The sequence below is a fragment of the Diplotaxodon limnothrissa genome, linkage group LG20 (assembly GCF_057381915.1).
Source record: "Diplotaxodon limnothrissa isolate DT_005_m linkage group LG20, D_limnothrissa_male_GT1.1, whole genome shotgun sequence".
Taxonomy (NCBI): Eukaryota; Metazoa; Chordata; class Actinopteri; order Cichliformes; family Cichlidae; genus Diplotaxodon; species Diplotaxodon limnothrissa.
The window spans coordinates 3,466,357-3,486,052 of NC_140615.1; the positions used below are offsets into that span (position 1 = coordinate 3,466,357).

General features: G+C 40.8%; 1 protein-coding gene across 8 annotated transcripts; it reads right to left on the bottom strand.

Annotated features, from left to right (window-relative positions):
- Nucleotides 1-2,414: 2,414 nt before the first annotated feature.
- On the bottom strand, nt 2,415-18,589 carry rbms2b (RNA binding motif, single stranded interacting protein 2b). Of its 8 annotated transcripts, none has more exons than XM_085344034.1 (14): nt 18,433-18,589; nt 12,202-12,383; nt 9,331-9,389; nt 8,219-8,310; nt 5,534-5,691; nt 5,211-5,290; nt 4,949-5,058; nt 4,794-4,840; nt 4,607-4,700; nt 4,397-4,447; nt 4,204-4,314; nt 3,971-4,051; nt 3,792-3,873; nt 2,415-3,711 (listed from the first exon to the last, which is right to left on the bottom strand). In XM_085344034.1, the coding sequence occupies exons 1-13, from the start codon at nt 18,502-18,504 to the stop codon at nt 3,796-3,798; spliced, it is 1,215 nt and encodes a 404-aa protein (XP_085200160.1). In that variant the 5' UTR covers nt 18,505-18,589; the 3' UTR covers nt 2,415-3,711; nt 3,792-3,795. The 8 variants fall into 8 exon arrangements, with proteins under 8 accessions (XP_085200160.1, XP_085200158.1, XP_085200156.1 ...); XM_085344032.1 differs by having other exon boundaries at nt 12,202-12,386; XM_085344030.1 differs by having other exon boundaries at nt 12,202-12,386; nt 18,388-18,589.
- Between the last annotated feature and the right edge of the window lie 1,107 nt (nt 18,590-19,696).

Below are 19,696 nucleotides of genomic sequence, written 5' to 3' on the forward strand. Positions count from 1 at the left end.
TTTGGTGTTGAGCCGCCACAGATTTCTTTATATTTTACTTCTAAGGAGAGGGATGTTTTCAAAGTGCTCTTGAGCAGTAGTTCTATCATTCTGAAGGTCTTTCAAAGTTTTTTTGGTGGGGGGGGGGCATTGGCTCCTCTGACCATTTCAAAGGAATGTTTGTTTAAGCCACTGAATAATTCAAGCATAAAAAAGCGCCTCAGCCCAAAGTGTGAACCATTGGCATGTCTGCATGTAACATCAAAGAACCCATTTTAAACTGCTACCAGCAGCCTGTTGCTAAAATACATCATTTGTTCACATTTCTTTAGCTGAATCTTGAAAACTTAAACATAAGTTTAAAAAAAAAAAAAAAGCAAAGTTATTTATACCTGCCAAAGTGCGATTAGATGAAAACATGGCATATCTCATAATGTCGTCTTGATGCACGCTCAGTCGTCCAGGTAAGTAAATCCCAAAGCATCGTTTCTGGATGTAGCATTTTCAGTGGGAGAAACATTTCATCACTCATCCAGGTGACTTCTTCAGTCTAAGCTGACTGCAGGCTTCCCCAGCCATAAACAGTACTTTTGCACAATGACAAACTAGCCTACTGAATGAACAATGGGCTGTGAGGTCAGTTCCTTGATCATTAATATGCAAATTTCCATGACCACTGATCAACAAACGCTAATAACAGGCCATTGACAACTGATCGAAGATCAGTGGTTGTTGGTTGGGTTTCAGCCACATGGCATTTAAGATGCCTGGATTATGTGTAGGTTTTTCCTCAGCATGCCGTAAAGTTTTGTCATGGTCAGCACATCCCATGTTGTCTTCAACCTGCTAAAGGGACTTTAGGTAAAACAAACAAAAGCACTGTCACAGTGAAAAAAAAATTTTATTTAAAAAAAAAAAAAATAATGGCAAGTTCAAAAATCAAACCAGGATGAAAGTTTAAAAACTGAAGGGATTTCTTCTCTATGAAGGAAAAAAACAAAAAGCCCTGCATCATGGCACAAACACTTACGGAGAGGTTGATGCGCACAATAAACAGACAAATTCATGGACATGGTTACAAAACTGACCCCATTTTTGACTTGATATATTAAATGACCTTCAGATGAAATAATTTAAAAATTAGCAGCAATAAGCCACAATTCATTTCTTTGTCTTCAATATATTTGGATTAAAATCGTGGAATGGTAAACACACAACAGTGAATCAGCATTTAAACATTTCTTTGCTTCATAGATCTAGTATCTCAAGGAGTTTAAAAAAAGAAAAACTTCAACAGTTTGCAGTGCATGAAAACAATTCCAGTCAGAGATAAAGCCCAACACAGCTGAGTAGCACTTCACACTCCCTTCCAGTGAAATCTAAGGCATTTCTGTGAGGTTTATTTGTCACCTGGAAATAAAAGGTTTTGTAGTTAAAGAGGAAAACAAGTAACAGCTAAGAAAGAACGAGATGGGACGATATTTATCCAAACCGTAAAAGTGGAAAATGAGCGGAATGATGAAAACAATGCTATGGTGCCTGTGTTTAAACTAAACTAAACAAAAAGTGGCAATGTGCCTTCAAAACATATGGAGAGAGAAAAAAAAAATCTGCCATATTTATTTATTTTAGGAGTTCTTACTTTTCCTACAGTCATATTAAAACAACCGCGTTTTGGTATGAAAAAGTTCCCTTTTGATGTTGCAATTCTGCTTGCAATTAATGAACCATAGACAAATGTGTCACAAAAACCAAAACAAATTATTTAAAATGAAAAGAGAAAAGCCACGTCAGCCAGAATATAAAGTCACTGTGAGGTGATCCACTGTCGCAACACGAGGTGTCTCTTGGATATTCGTAGTATTGCATTTATAAGGACAATAAATTAATTGCATAGATCAACAGACCTTGGGGCATGTTTTCCAAACATTGGACGGAAGAGTTAAAGGATGTGGACACAGTACCAGCTGTGATCAGCCATGAGACCTACTGTAGTTGGCTATTGCCTGTGAACATTGAACACAAACTGAATCTACATTGCTCTGGCAGGATGAGGTAAGTCAAGGTTTTCAACATAAATTGCTCTTACACCGACTGCATGCGGTGCAACTCTGTAACAATGCATCTGAACCTAGCATACATGCTTCATCCATCATGAGAAGTTATGTCTAAAAGTGCCAACACTGGTGACACTGACAGAACTGAAATATTAAAGCCTCTTTGACATCAACACTGAAACCACAACAAAGCAAGTACGCAAAACACAAAGAAAAAAGTGAAAACCTCTATTTCTCACTATGAAGCACACAACACACTATCAAAAATAAAAATCAAAGCTTCTTTGAAAAATAAGATCAATCTTAAAAGTTTTGAAACTGAATTAAAAAAAAATGAAACCTTTAAATAATGTTTAAGAACAAAAAACATGACGGTAAAAACCAGAAATGCAGAAGAAGATTGCAAACACACAGCAATGGCCAGTTTCAAAGCCATAGCCTGGCCGTTATGAATCACCTAAGTAGTGTTTTCTGCAGATATAACAGGACAGATTCATGCGTCACCAGTTAATCTCCATGTCTGTGTAATTACATCTTTATACTTTAATAACAACATTTCATTCCCGCTTCAGAAAATCTGATTTTTTGGGGGATTCAGGGAAGAATCTGCATCCTTGTTTACTTAAACAACAAAAAAAAAAAAAAAAAGGGAGGGGCACTGACACATTACATCACATGTATCAAGGAAGTCGAGCGAAAGTGTGAATACATTTCAATCTATTTACAGGCAGCTCTGAGTGAGATGTGATCCCTGTTAAACAACTTTGGATTTCATCACGTGAAGCAGCTCAAAGTGAATCAATAACTCTCGGGTAACAACAACAACTGGAATGCTTTAAATCTATTCATCTCTTTTAAAGTAGTCCGCTCTGAAATATTTCGGCAACGAACATCAGCTTAAAATGTTCTCTTCTGTGTAATCTTCTGATTGTCTGCAGCTTTGTTGAGATTGTTGGAACTAAACTTTTTTTTTCTTTTAAATAAATTTAAGTGCCAAAAAACTTAAGTGAGACTGCTTCAGGTAAGGTTTCATACCTGACAAACTTGCTGCCTTTGTGAGAGAAAGAAGCTAATCGATGTCAGCACCATATCAGTCTTACAACATCAGCTTTTTCTAAAAAGGACTTCAGTTTTTCTGCTTCCGAATATTTGCACCAATCAATCAATTGGACGAGGCTAGAAACACACAAAAAAATAACCAAAGAACTATTTACAAAAAGGCAGGTTCAAGTCTGAAAGCATCAGTCAAAAAGGAGAAAAATGTAAAAAAACAAAAACTGCATATCTTACAAAAGCAGAACATGACCTAAAACATGGTGTTGAAATGTTCTTTTCCTGGTTTCATCCTTGCTCCCCGGAGTAGTGTTTTGAAGAGAGAAAAAAAGAATATGATCAATGGTCATACACGACACATTTAACAGCTTTTTGAACTTTTCTTGACCGTTATCAAAATAGATGCTCATTGTTCCATTCTTCCATTTCCCCACCGTCTGCTGTCCTCCAGCTTTGCTTGTCTGAAGTAAAAGAGTTTGTTTTAAAATCTGAGTTCATAGAAAATATCTTTGTTTTTGTCCTTTGTGTGGAACAGTTTGTGTTCCTGGAGTGTCTAGTTCTTCACACAGGGAATCTCAGCTCTTGGGACCCCTCAAGAGTCAGTCGGGCCCCAGATGAAGATCTAACGCAGGGTGACAAGATCAGCCAATTAGAACGCACGCACGCGCACACAGTCACTTGGGGGAATCAGTCAAAACCCACCTCTTTACTTGTTATGCTGGTAAGAGTAGGTTGCATGCTCTGTTGGTGTCTCTATGGCAACAGGTTGTTGGACGGCACTTTCCTGAGAAAGAAGCACCAAATATTTAATTAATCTGCAGTTATGTAAAAGTTTGAGGGGTAAATGTTTCCAAAGGGAGGCGAGAGGTGGAGGGCAGTACCTCAACTGAGATGTTGGTGGCAGGCACTTGGGTGTACTGGGGTATGTAGGTCCCCTGCATAGATGTGTTTGCAGGCATATACTGGAAGAGAATGGAAATAAGTTCATTAGCTGTGTGAATCTGCACCCGGAGAAGAATTCAAATACAAAAAAGAAGCTGAAACTCAAAAGGCACAAACCACACAATTCTTACCCTGGCCTTTCTCATAGCCAGATACTGTGCACTGTACTTACTGTACCACTGCTGCCCATAGAGAGGTGACTGAGCTGCTGTGTTAGAGGCCCCATCATTGATGCTGGCTGGATGGACATGGTGTGGTCCATCCCAGGTGTCAGGACAGCTCCCTATGGGGGGAACATCAAGAATCAAAGCTAAATTAAAAGGGTCTTGAGAGAAATAAAAACAAATAAACTGCCGGATACTCACTGTGGGTGGCATTATGTATGACTGGTGATGTAGCCAGGACGGGTTGTGTACCTGCAAGAAAATCGAAGACGTGTCAGTTAATATAAAAACACACGTGCAGAAACATTACAAAATAGTTGCAGAAAATAAAGAAGAAAATATGGCTGAAATATTAAAAACAAATTTTCAAACCAAAAAGCTATAAAATTGAAAACACAACAACCCCAGTACCTGATAGGTGGACACAGGTGGATGCATATATGGGGAAAGGGAGGTTGGTCCAATCATCCGATTGGGGGTAATGCTATAGGGAGAGGAGTAAAACCTGCAGAAAGAGGCACAGATTTCTTAGTGACCACAGCTTAGACCACCACTCCTTGGGGCTATACAAGAGATTAGCATGAGCCAGCATACTGACCCATTCTGTAAGGCTGTGGTTGGGTCATAGGTGAGGGTCATTCCTCCCTGGAGGAAGAAAACAAAAGAGCAATGTCATTATGAGGGAGAAACATGAGGTGTTTGGATCCCCCCCTTACAGGCATAAAAAAATAAACTAAAAAAAACAAAGCTCACAGTCTCTCCATCTCTTGTCCAGGGCCGACCGTTCTGCAGATATTTCCCCTGGCTCTGGCGCTTCTTCTGGCCTCCATCAGCAAATTTACACAGCAAGGGTTCTGACGGTGCTGAACCAGAGGTTTTCCAAACAGGAGATAACACTCAGTTTTCTAAAACCGTTTTAATAAGACTGTTGTCTTGATGCTGAATAAATAAAGACAGTCTACTCAGCCTCAAATTTAAAAACAAAAACAACAAAAAAAACCTCCAGAAAACTCACCTTGAACTCCAGGTGGAGTCTTGATATATTTCCCATTGAAATGCTGGATGATGGCCTCACATTTTTCTGTCGACTCCATCCTAAGGGACATATTTTGTGCTTAATAAAACTAGAGAGCCAATCCATCACTTCTTTGAATGACAGTTTCTGCTTGAAAGGTTTCTACCTACAATGACCACCAGAGGGCCCACTCACCCAACATTATACTAAAAAAAGTTGCTTTGAACTTTAGTACTCCCATTGGACTTGAGATTTTCTTAAATACACACAAGGTTACAGCACAACTAGTCAACTTCAGCCAGCTGTCCTACAACAGCGTGTACCTGGCAAAGCCCACTCCTCGACTGGTTCCATTGGCGTCACGGAGGATGCGTGTGGAAATGGCCTGACTGAAGGGCTTCAGCATGTTCTCCAGCTCCTGCTCGTCCATTGACGGCGGCAAGTTAGAGATGTACAGGTTGGTGGGGTCTTGTTCCTGTTGCTAACCACAGAGAGGCCAGAGGGAGGTGAATGATTTGGGGCTCTTGGTTTCCTTGTGACAGAACAACAGCTGAGGCATGACCATAGAAGCGTTCCAAGAAAATACAGCCGCCAGCAAACATTTGGGAAATTTACATAACCTTTGAACAGGAAGTGTGTGAGATGACTGATATTTGGAGGATGTAAGGCAGAGGACATGAAAAAAAAAAAAAAAAGCAGCAAGAAAAGGTAGAAGGTCTGAAGCTGAAGTCAGATTTCATTTTGGACCCGTGAGACGTGGACCGTGAGGTCTGGAGAGAAAAGAGACGGTGAACAAAGTTCTGGCTGGATTTCAGCTCAACTCATTTTAAGTCAAGTGAAATTTTCAGTTCTATTTCTATAGCTCACTATTACAAATGTAATCTGCACAGATCTTCATTACACTCTTCTCTTATTTTCCATCACTTATATTTTATTTCCAAAGGGTTAAAAAAGGGGGTCATTGTTCAGAGCCAGGACCTTAAGAGGATGAAAGCAGGCGATTCAGCCACTGCGATATCAAAGCATAATTACATTTCATATGGCTTGCCATCCCTGGATGATCTAAAGCGATTACGTGCTCTCCCTTTCTCTCGCTTGGTGGAGAGAGAGAGAGCAGTGACATTTTGGACAAAGACCTTCGGGAACAATCTGGAGAACATCTCACGCATTGTGCTACCAAAAACGTGGTCGTTCCGTTTCCTCGATCATGTTACTAATGCACTGCTTGCATTCAGGCAGCTATATTCATGTGGTAATCCTGACCTTGAATGCAGGCACAGATGCTGGCTCTGTCGGCTTTTATAAACCAGAGAAAATATGCAGCGCTTCCAAATCTGAATTTAAAATGATTAGAAAACATGCTGAAAGAAAGTTTCACTCTAAGCAACTTGAACTGTTTTGTAGGCTCCTCCCCTTCCAATTTCCTTTGTGCCCTGCTTAAAACAAATTTAATGTGACCGACGGTATCTGTATCGCCCTCTAACCATTATGCATATTCATTATCTCAGAGTGCAGATGTGATTAAAAACCTGTAAATGCAGCGCGAGTTAATTTCCATTCCATGAATAATGCATGTGTAATCGCTGCGACCTGCGATGAAGGTGATTTCTCCTTCACTTTCCTCCCTCCCCGCAGTGTACACTAGCAATGAGGCTTGAACCCATGAGAGCGAGCAGCAGAGAAGCCCCAGTTGTGGATTTCATCTGTGAATGAGTCACAGTGAGTCAGAGAGAATTCTGACGCAAACACACAAGTCTTGTTGTAAAGCCGGGCTGAAAGGGTGACTGAAATCAAGTTATTTTGCGAGCAAGAAGCCGTATGAATGTCAGTGATCCAGCTTAACGAGAGATCAGCTTTCCCAGGGCGCCGGTGGTGTGCGAGTCCGTGAGAGCGTGTCATAATCCGGTTGAGGCAAGGCTGCTGAAGTGCGTGTGCGATTGTCAAGTGGGCTCTGTGTGTCTGTGGGCGTGCGTGTGACAGGGCGGGTGGCTGGGCACTGTGCCCTGCTGACTGGGGAACTGCTCAGACACTGAGTCAGATGCCACTAGGGAGAACAGACAGGTCCTTTGTGCAGGGAGTTCAAAGAGCAGGGTCTGGGACGTGCTCTCCAAACACCATCACCACTATAAACACATACATACATGTAAGCATCCGTGGACTCTTTGTGCACAGAAATAGTCTTATAGTGCACTATTATTGTGACAGCGCTGCAGGGTGCTGGCTTCACCTCTGAACAGCACCCTGGTTACTTTTCTGCAGAAGTTGTAACATTGCTGATGTTATTTAAACATGTAGGTGATTTATGTTTAAGTTTCCAAATGCCGCCTTTTAATCATATGAGCAATGTTGCATTGAAGCTGTGCAACATGCTGAACTCAAAAAGCCTGAGGTAAGAACATCCTCACCAAAACAGGGCAGATGATTTTTTCTCTCTCCCCGTTTAGTAATTGGTGTTTGGATGATTCTCTGGTTTAAAAATCCCTGCAACCCTTTCATTCTCTCTGTTACATAAACTAGTAACAAAAATCTGACACTAACTAAGTCACTTGATATACAGTCAAATGTCAAGCACATGACATATGCTCCAGCATTACCAGAGGCCCCGTCTGGATGAAGCTGCAGGGAAAATTAACATAAGAATGACCGTTTCTGAACAACATAATGCAGACTGATGAAGCCAGCGATTTTATGTATGAAAAAAGCGGATTTAAGCATAAAGGAATATCTCGTGATAGATTTTTGATTTTATTTATTTATTTTTTTAAAGAATGGGGCGCTAGAAACAGCAAGAGAGATCTGTTATTTCTTAAGAGGTAGAAAAATCCAAGGAGCAACCTTTTCCCTCTATGATTAATGAGTCAACATTTAATGTGAAATTAATGAATCAAATCATTATTCAACATTTTTGCTGAGACACTGATAAAGTGCTCTTTCAGGCTAAATTAAACTTACACCAAGCAGTTATAAATTAACCCACCGAATTTTGATACCTCAAGCTGAGTTCTCACCTTGGCCATCTGAGCCTGCACTCCGCCAGCCTTCAGTGCCGTAACTGCCTTCTGAGCAGAGGCTGGGCTATCAAAGTCGACAAAGCCATAGCCTGCAGGGAACAAAATATATGACAGTGAGATGTGCATACTGCAGGAGAGGTGCACAGTTTGAACTCATGAGGTACTCGTGGTAACAGTGTATGAATCTGAAGAGACAGCTGGCTAGGACTGGAATGTGCGTCCCTCTGGGGGACAGATGGAGGACGCTGCCCATATTAAAAAAAAAATAAACACACACCTACTCAGTAGGTACAGTGTGAAGCTGACGGCTTCATGCACTTGTCAAACAGCTTTATTGACTTTATCAGCAGTATGCTGTAACCTTGCACATTACCGATACCAGCCATAGATTTCACATCGCACCAACATTTTTTTTTTTTGGCTTCCCATGAAGTAAAGGAGTGATTTCTATAAACTATCAGACACCAGACCCCACATGATCTTGCTCTTTTATAGATTTCTGAACTTTGGCATCTCGGATCATCTGATCACGGTCTCTTATTTACACGCAAGCCCATTCGCCCAGTCCAAGGTTGACGGTGCTGTGGGCTCAGAGTAGTCCTCTCCTTCTCTGCTGGATTTTTACAGAAACTCCATTCCCTCTAACATGTTCGTATTGGTTATGTTTTTTATTCATTTTCTGTGCAGCGATGTGTAACTATGAGCATTTTCACACATGCAAGCAAGCCTGGACCATGTTTTAAAAAAAACAACAGAAGCAAAACTGTGACGCAAGGCAGGATGCAAATGTGTGATACAGTCAGATCTGACAGTGAACCTATGGAGACCAAATAGGGACCAGTTGTGCTGCCTCCCCCACATTCTATCAAGAAAGTATCCCACCTAAATAAAATGAGGTATTTCTCCTCCCACACATTTCAGCAAAAACCATGATGAGAAACTAGTTTCATATTTGTGGTGTAATTTTACCACTTGATATGCTACACAATGATCAGCTGACTAGAAGAGGCGTTAGTGAACTAAAAGGCCACATTTCAACAAATATTATGGATGAGCATGGAACAGCTGTGTTTTTTCATTTAATTACAACAACAACAACAAACCCTCACCTTTGCATTTGTTGGTAGTCTTGTCCAAGATGGCCTTCGTGGACACAATTTTCCCATACCTGAAAAACAGTGAGGTTTGCACTCAGAGGTAGTCCTTCCACTGTGTATAGATGTAATACTCTTGATGACTAAATTGTAAATCATCTAAAGATTTCAATAAAGTTACACAATCACCTCATCTGATAACAAATCCAAGGCAGGGCAAATTCAGTTAGAAAAAAATGATACTGTCCCGTGGGCTTCTGCATTCTAGGAGGACTATAGATTTACCATATCTTATTCATTCTAGCTCACACACAAATGTCAATAGGGATCATATCTCCAGGGAAATCCAACATGCAGTGGCAAACTGGTAGATATGAATCCCCCCATCAATTTTTTCAGAGATTGCATCATAATTCACCGTAAATATGAAAATTCTACATTAACTACCCACACCCCACGCCCCACCTAGCCGTAGACACTGCAAATACATAGGATAGTGTTCGACTTGGGCGAATGGTTCTGTGCAGCAGGGTCTATCAATCCCCATCTCTCCAGGCATGTGCATGCAGTGTAATCTGATATGCCTCTCCTTGGCTGTCCTGTCCAATACTGGCTCCCAGCCACACTCTCATTCTACTAACCAGCTTCTCTCTAGACAGCCTTTAACCCTCCACTGGGTCTTAGTGCCCCCTGAAATATAATTCAACTTGCATCTAGTGGCACAGCACCACTGCCTCACTCTGAGAAATCAATTTCATAAATAATTTGACTTTTGTAAGTAAGGATTAGCTGATGACCTGTTAGCTGTAATGTGACAGTCTAACATATTCTTTTTTTAATAAAACACATTTAAAACAAACAAAAAAATAAAAACACAAGCCTGGAAGCATTTCCCCCACTTTTTTTAAATGGCTTAAGGTCATCTGTGTAGGATGTAGGACAAGAAGATCAAACAGTCATATAAATTCACATTACAGAACTTCATCTGATTATTCTGTTTGATTGTGCCAAACTCTGAGGACTGTAAGGGGGAAAAAACCCAAACACTTTTCTACCTTGCAAGCAAATCCCAACCTGAATGCTGATGTGGGCTTGTTCTTTGGGTTTTCCTTGTCCTTATAACATGCACGAGAGCATGTTGGGCTGTGTTGACAATCACACATTTTTGATATTTTATCTACTATAACAGAGATATTTCATGTTACAGTCATTCATTTGGTCTATTTTCTGCAATCCCATCCAGTGTGTATAAGCTGGAGGGCCATTTGCCCTCATATGCAAAACCGCAATTTCACAATGCATTTCTGACTCCAAGTGACAAAATGCCACTCACTTGACTGGATGGATATGCCAGCATTGTGTTCCTACATTTGCATATACACTATGGCAGTGCCATCAGCCTGCTTATTCTCACAACAACTAGCATTTAAGTTATGAGCTCTTCATGCTGCACACTTGCTGCATAACCAGAGCGGCAGCAAGGCACCCGGAGACACAAATGCTGGGCCCGGTGGCCAATGGAGAGCCAACCCCCAATCCCATCCCCGTCTCTCATCCCTCACTTGGTACACAGTACATCACAGAGCTTGCATGCAACAACTCTCAGTGTGGGGGAGGGGAGCTCTGGAAGTGCTGCGTCCTCAAAGTATACGCAGATTTACGGTTCCAACTAGAGCAAAGTAAGTCAGAGTCCCTACATGAGTAGTCTTCCTGCTGCTTTACATCCTCATCTACAAGCCGTTACCCCTTTAACTATTATTGGACACAATATCCTCTTTCATTCTAGTTTAACTGAAAATTACATCAGCCTTAATGTGCTCTGCTAAAAGGCACATTTCATGCAGTGATTTTTATCTGCTCCGTAAAAGCAGAAATATGAGAACTACCCCCACAGAACACCACCTGACACACAAACCCTGAACTCCACTCACTCCTCCCCCTCTGACCCCCCCACTACCATTGCCCTTGTTTGTCTTTCCCTTTCCCCTGGGCTTGCCGTTTCCTGTAGGGTTGGGCTGCCTCATGTGAGCCATAGCTTCCAGACAGCTGTAAAATAGCAGGCCTCACCCTCCCTCGTTCAATCTCTCTAGCCCTCTTTTCCCTCCTTTTCTCCCACTACGCTCCTCTGCTCTTCTGGTTCTCATCACCAGGCTCCATAATTCAATTAACTAAGAGCAGATCATTCATCTCAGCCCTGCATGTTTTGATGTCTTCCACTGAAGGCCTAACAAACATATCAGATGGATTGGATGCTGCTGCTGTTTGATGTCTGACTACATGCTGTCCACAACAAAGTTCTCGAAGACTCACAGCCACACTGATGAGCAACATGGCATGATATTTATAGTGCAGAAGTGACGCTGTATCTGGATGACAGGGCTCACTGTCATACTGTATCATGACTAAAACATAAGAGAAAAAATAATCATAGATTAAAAGTGTATGAATGAGCACGAAGAGACAGAATGAATTAGCATGAGAGAGTGAGACTAAACATTCTGTACCTAGTTGTTGGAAAGTCTGTGCTCAGCTATGTCAGGCTGAAAGGTCTTAGTTTGCAGCCCCAGTGATTGTTAGTTTTTCCAAAAAGCCACTACATGATGTGTTTAAAAAAAAAAAATGCATGGATAAATGTGGCCCTCTTGTACATTACATAAATACCAAATATGGTATGGTTTAGTGTTCCCGTGCACTTAAGTTGTATAGAAACTATACATCTTCTTTATTTGCCAAAAGTAGAGATGCAAGCCTTTCATCCTTGCAGCCGACCAGCCATCACCCATTATAATCTAGTCTGCTCTAGCCGGGTTCATGCTTCCTCAGACAGCCAGAGAAATTTATTGGGTGTAAGTGCACGCTGAAGTAAATGTGTTTTAGGTGACTTACGGCTGACAGAGTTTGACCAGATCCTGGTCTGTGGTTCCTGGGTGGAGGCCACGGATATAAAGGTTGGTTTTGCTCAGCTGCTCTCCCCCGCTGCTGCTGTTACTGCTGCCATTGCCAATTGTGGTGGTGTTGCTGTTGGGGCTTGGGGGAGCCATCTGATGATTGGACGGGGACACATATGTCTGCTGTGGAGGAAACAGAGGGCTCTTTTTAGGTACATGAAATTGGATGTACGCATGGATGCAGTCATTAACTGGAAATAAAAAAACCAACCAGTTGAGGCTAGAGAGACACAGACAAGATATCAGCATCAATTTAATGCTTAATCTGGCTGGACAGGTCAGGCCAGTCAGATAAATATTATAACAGGTCACTGTGAGGGAAAAACAGAAATATAAGATATAACAAGTATTACGATTACACAATTTATACTATTTATATGAAGCAAAATATGAGAAGAAATAGTATGTACCATTGTAGTATTTGCAAAAAACAGAAATACTAAATAATAAAAGTCAGATTGCATTCATATACAAAGATTCAGTCAATCAGCCACATTTACTAGGATATGCAAAATTAATATGGAGACATCTTAAAATGCATGTTTTTATTTGTACATTGCATATTTTCATGTACGTTTTGGTGAACTGACTTTTTAACCTCCATCAAAACAAGCATCTAAAGCTAGTTCACGAGTTCTAAAAGCTAGCCAGTGCCTCCTCTCAGCACACTGTGCTGTGGCTGCCATAGAACAACAGAATGGACAGGTTGGCATGAGTATGTCTTTGTGCAGATCCAACTCTACAGGCATCTCTACAAACCATCAACGCAAGAGCGCAGGATTCACAGATGGCACACAACTCGTGTTGGGAAGATTGCTAAAAACAGATGGAAAAGAGGACTTTCTCCAGCGAACAGTGGAAAAGTCCACAGTTAGCCAATCAGACTGAATGGCTTAACTTTGTGTACATTAATTCTTTAATTGCTTTCCTGCGTACTTTTTACAGAAGCACCTTTCATTTAGCAGAAGACTGCTGCTAGACAGGTGCATTGGAGAACAATGACAGCTAAAAAAGTGAGTTTACATTCCCATCAGCAGCAAAGTGGTTTCAAACAAACAAACATTATACAAGCAACTTCTAAGACCACAGCGGACTCATTTAACTGACACATGACTTTTTTGAATGCCCAGAGTGTTGTCGGTGGCCAGATAGCAAACAAAGAATGACAGCTGTATACAGTGCTACTCCAGCTGATCCCATCTTGTGCCAACCAAATTAAATTAGTAGGGAAGTGAAGTAAAATGTATCCAAACGCCAGCTACGCTTGGCCTTGGTGTTGCGTCCCCTCTTACTGCTGGAGGAGGAGGAACAGTTTGATTAACTGAGGTCAGAAGGTCAAACCACAGAGAACAATGGGGTGGCTTGTAGCAGTGGGTGAGTCACAAAATATAGTTTTAATCCATTACCAAGCAACAACACACAAGCCATGTGTATTAACCCTTGCCTAACAGCAGGCATGTTTAAATATCAGAAAGTTCTGTCATCCGACAGCAGCAGAGATCCCAATCCTGCAATAAGAAGGAATGTGATGGATGTATTGGATCGATTAGGCCTTGTATCCAACTCAAAGTAAGACTTTAGCTATATGCGGCATCTTTACAATAAAGGGATTGATCTTCCTGCACCAATGGCTTGTTGGACCTCACAAGGTCACCCTCAGGCCATCGGCTTATTAACAGAAAGGAAGAAAGACAGCTGGAATCAGCCTAATTATGACCCATGTCTTCTTCCCTTCCTTCTTAAATACCAAGGGTAACGTTCAACAACCAACTAATATCTCTCCAAACCTTTAACAGTGGTTTAAAAAAAAAATGAATGAATGCACATCTATTGAAGATGTAAGTGAAAAATATTTTTAATGCACACCCATGATGACAAACATAAACTCTGTCATTCCGATGCACTTCGAATTTAGCCATTACCTGAACGATCTTGAATCCGTACAGCTTTCACCAGACAAACATGCTTAGCTAACCACCACGCTCAACATTACCATACAGGAAGACAACACTGCGGTATGCAGATCTCAGTTTCATAACTGTTAGATCCCTACATTTGTAGGAGTTCAAAATTCAGCTTTGAGTAAACTGTACCAGCCCAGAAATACTGAAACAGTCTTACACACATGGGCAAGAAGAGCAGAAAAACAGACAATCAATGGCTGCTTCAACAAACCACAGTGACAGGACTAATAGGGGTGCACTACATTTAGGACTGGTCACATGCCAGCCAACACAGAAATATTGCTGTTTAAAGCAGGAAACAAGGAACAGGAAGCAAGATGGAGATATCAAAATTTAGTTTGGTGCCATTTCTGTATTTCAGCAATTTTTTTAATGTAACATGAATTCAAACCAAAGGGTTTCCAAGCTGTGAAAGAAAGGCTGGAGGGCCTCTGTTGTGTTTTGTTTACACTGTAATGACACACTATTAAGGATCAGAGACACATTATGTAAGTGGCTAATGGTACAGCATTGTACATGAACTTGATTATATAGAGTTTGAATTTTTACAGCATTAGAGACTTAAAGATGTTTCCTGTCCGTGGAGCCTTTATTTAAACTATATTTATAGAAACCTCTGAACAAACTAGATGAATATCAAAACCAAATCTTTAGTCAAGCTAACAACAGGCTACAGGCATATAAAATAAATGAAAGGATATGGAGTTTCTCCTAGTACAAACCTTGCTTTATATAGTGATTTATGTGCAAACTTTTATGCTTCCCCACTACTCAGCTGCCTTATGATTTCCAAACCGATATGGAGTCATCCTTCCGAACTTGAAAGCTATCTTTTTATTCGAGCTGAGAAAACCACAGACCCCATTCATCTTATCCTGCTTCTCTAATCTCCCTCTCTTCTTTAGCATCAGTACACTGTTTGTTTTTCCACAATCACAGTCTTTTCTGGTGCTTTCCCTCGCCTTCATGATAAGCGGCCTGCACAGGCTGTCAGGAGGGATGCACCTGCAAAGGCTTGGGGAGACAGGATCCGACGGGAGACCGAGCCCGGGCCCGATTCTGGCAAGCGAAGCCTTACTAATTGGGATCTGAGCTTGTTAGCGGAAAGTGCTAATCCCTCTCATGTGCTCTCCAGTCAGAAGGTAGTGTCTCATTAAGAGCGCTCTGCTAGGCTCCATCTGAAAAGAGGATGGCAGTGAGTCAGCTCCACACCTACTCCCCATCTGCCCCAGTCCCGCTCCAGGTGTTTTGCCACCCATGTAAGGTAATTTCCAATGTAATGGTGCAAACACATGAAAATATGCATGCAAAGGGTAGCCTGTGACAAATACCTTTAATTTAAATGATTAGGAATTAAAAATCTCATTTTACAGGCTACATTTCTTCTCAGTTAATCATTGCACAAAACCTGACTTCCTTGCATACCACTGATTTCCCAGCTGCAAGCATGTTATTTGTCAATCCACAACCGCTGACATACAGTATCTGTTTACACTGCTCCTTATATCCATAACAGTGTCAGCATTCTTTACATTCCTCTGCAGCACATCAATACAAGGAGTAACGAGGACCATGGGTTCAAGATTAAAGTTCTTTAAACTGAACTACATTCCCAGAGACGCCACCGTTCGGTGCAATTCACGTCCTTGAAATGTTGATCATGAGGTAATTAATTAATAAATAAATATATATATATATATATATATATATATATATATATATATATATATATATATATATATATATATATATATATATATATATATATATATATATATATATATACATACATACACACATTGAATGAAAAATGCATGAGGATGTTATTTAATTATTTTCACTATATATTAACTAATCAATGCTATCTGCCTATGAACAACTGATGCTCCGTTGCTTCCCTATGCAGTCCCCACTTCCCGGTTACTATACGATTATCTCTTTACAGCCTAAGAAAGATAAATCAGCGCTGTGTGTTGTCACCACAGCTGTGCAAGCAGCATAACTACAAAAAAAAAAAAAAGGGGGGGGGGGGGGACTACACCATGTTGCAGAGAGCAGCTAAAGACCGATGAGGTGATTACAGTTGGAGGGAGCACAGGTGATTCCTGTAGGGAGAGCAGGTGACTCAAGGACTTTTTCACCCAAGCAAGAACAATGAGTGCTAAATGAGGCAGAACGCATGCTTTTAACTGTATGAGTCTCACTGTAAGACGCTTTAATGCTAAATCTGTTGATACAGAGCATGTTAAAACAAAATGCAACATCGGTCAGACACCACATTTAGTTCTTTTGTTTGATTTAAGTTCATATTAATCACAAGATAAGAACACAGTAGCCTATAAAAATCCCAGATGAATTAAACTGTACAAGCAAAAATTCATTTTGCTTAACATTAAATGCATATTTGCTTATTTCTATTACCATACAGTAGCCTTCGATCTATGCACAAACTACTAGCATCACAAAGTCGATCATGTTTGCACTACGCAACAACAGCATCTTTTATAAATTGATGATATATTGTATCACAGAAAGATAGATCCATCCTACCTCCTAGGTTAAAGAAACCTTAGGGGCAGTGGAAACGATTTTAGTATTACAGATGCAATCTTTTTATATTAAATTTCTGTTGCTTCAAGCGAAAAAAAAAAAAAAGACTGAGAAAAACAGCAAGGTGGAAAGAACCACATAAGGAAACCCCTGATGTCCTGCGGCTCGAAGGTGAGACCTATTTGCTCTTCTCTTCCTGACTAAAACCTGGGTTCATCTTAACACTTAGACAGCCTGTAAGGCTAAAAGAGAGAAAGTAAAAAAAAAAAAAAGATCAGGGAGTTAATCAAAAGCAGAGGAAGAGGGGGTGGGTGGGGTGTCTCTTAATCCCTCTCTTTTCTCCGCCCTGTTTCTTGTAGTAAATGACACAGACCAGGGGCTGCCACTTGACACTGGATTTACAAGTCCCTTTCTTTGTGAAGGTGTGTGTGTAGGGGTGAAAAAAAACTGTGTGTGCATGTCTTCTTTCAGCAAAAAAAGGGTTTCAGTTTGCAAAGCACCTCTAGAAGTGAGCACAATGTCTGAATCCAGGATTCCAGGAATTCCAGATCATTAATCTGAGCAATCTGAATTCTTTCCAGTCTTCTTGAGGCAGGAGAGAGAATGACGAGGAAAAAGAAGGGAAAGACGGGAAGCGTTTCAGCTGTTTCACACGTAATGCCGTTTTATAGCGTGTTGGCATATTTTTATATATGCCCATGTAGATAATATACATATATAGTGATGCAAAATACCTATAATACCAACATTATAAATCCAAAAATTGGGGTTAAATATTAGTTTTTAAAAAATGCTGCCACTATCACGAGCAAAAACAAACAACGAAAACTTCAAATCGTTGACTTAAGTAACATTTCCCCGTGACTGCAAACGTTATATATAATCTTTACACATGTGCGAGTTCCAGAATTTTAATTAAGAAAAATCCATACAGCCTGCACAGAAAAGTGGTTGCACGTCACCTCATCAATTACTCATCTCAGTATGCAAAATAATCAACATTTATCTTAAAAACTATTTGTCATTTTACTGGAAAAAAAGAGAAAAATCGATTACACTAGACTTCTTTCGTGGGCTCAGTAACTTTCCTTATAGTGCCATCAGTAATCATTTGTAAGACAGAAGGGGTGGGGCATGCTGGTGCGCGTGAAAGAGGGAAAAAAACTTTGCTAACTTGTGGTTAATTCAATGAGAAGAGAACTTAGCCGAATATATGACATTAAAACCCGGCGAATCCATATTAAAGTCAAATATGCTTCGTCTTTATTAGCTTATCCTGAGCCTAGCGTGCCTCCACAACACATTTATAAGCTGTACTGTGTGCAGGCTCGGTATAGGAAGCGAGCAGACGCCGTATCAGAACAAACGAAAGCAAACTGTAGCCTGCTACTATTTCACGAACAACAACGTAACGGGCCCCGTTTTAATGTGTAACAGTTTAAAGAAGAACAAGCAAAAAGCCGGAAACGAACACCGCAATGGCAAGTATGCGAGTTTAAACGTCGCCTGTGATCCACTTTCAAGGACACTGCAGCTTAAACAGCCGAGCAGCTTTTAACTGGAGAGCCAGAGCTCGAACAACACCGCATCGAGAGGGGAAAATGACTTACTTTGAGAAAGACGCGATAGAAGTGGCCGGTGGTGTCGTTATTTACCTTCTTGGTGTTTTTGCCGTTGTAGCTGTTGTAAGGGTTGATTCCTGTCCTTGGCGACACAGAGAGCAGCATTTTTACTCGGCGCTGTGTCCGGAGGAGCGGAGAGTGGAGAGAGCCAAGGCAGTCAGCTGACGTCAGCCAGGGAAATTGAGCCAGGAACAGCGGTAGTGATTGGAGCCGCGTTTCCCAGCACTCTCATGTACTCCGCTCAAAGCACTGGGCTATTTGCTTATTTATACTGACTTCATCTTCTAGTTGTGCCTTCTCGCCAAATAATAACACCTTTTAGGCAGGGAGATAAATAACCTACCTAGCAGACTTTTTTTTTTTTTTGCTTTAACTTCCAGTGTTGTGCTCATTTAAGTCATCCCTCCAACCCAGTATGATTAGGAAGAAGAAATGCAGAGCTGCCTGCGCTTAAAGTGCACTTTGAAGAATGGGAATGGTGATTTAGATAAGGTGATCTCCCTAACAGTAGACACTTTTTATTGGCTTTTTCTTTGCTCAAGCCATACACAAGCCCTGGGTCAAGTACCTCTAGTGCATATGAAATGAGGAGGACCAGATCACTGCTACTATTTCCTGAGTTGGAAGTAGACATTGAAATACAGCAGCTTACTGAGATTTAAAAAGAAAAGGGAAAAAAACTGGGACGTGTTGAGATAATGTTTTTGCCTAAGGCCAATGTAGATGGAAAGAGAAGCATTAATTAGTATTCTCCTTAATTATATAATTAAAGCTAGATTGACTCTCTAATAACGTTTTCAGCCATCCCTTCTTTTCTCTATACTTTTGCCAAGTGCATTTCCAAACCTTTCAGAGCACCAGGCCAAATTCACTAACAGACGTTGACCCTTGTCATCTGAGGAAAATGAAGCCCACACATCAAATATGTTGTCTTACACAATCACTTGTCCCATCCTTGCCTTATTATCTGGCCCTTTTTCTGTTTTTCTTTTGAAATTTTACCCCCTAACTTCAACACCACACCAAGATGTACAGGTGCAGTAAACAAACAGCCAGCAGCTCTTTAAGGCTAACTATTACCTACCAGCTCTATGAACCACTGCTGCATATTCAAGAAAGTTGGGATCCTGTGTAAAATATAAATCCGAACAGGATGCAGGAATTTGCAAAACCTTTACACACTTTGTTTAACTGACAATAGTAGAAAAACAAGATGGTACAGCTGATGATGTTTACTTCTGTGTAATCGTTTTCCTTTTCTGCTTGAAATAAATTGCTAAACAGTTCAGGGGAGTCC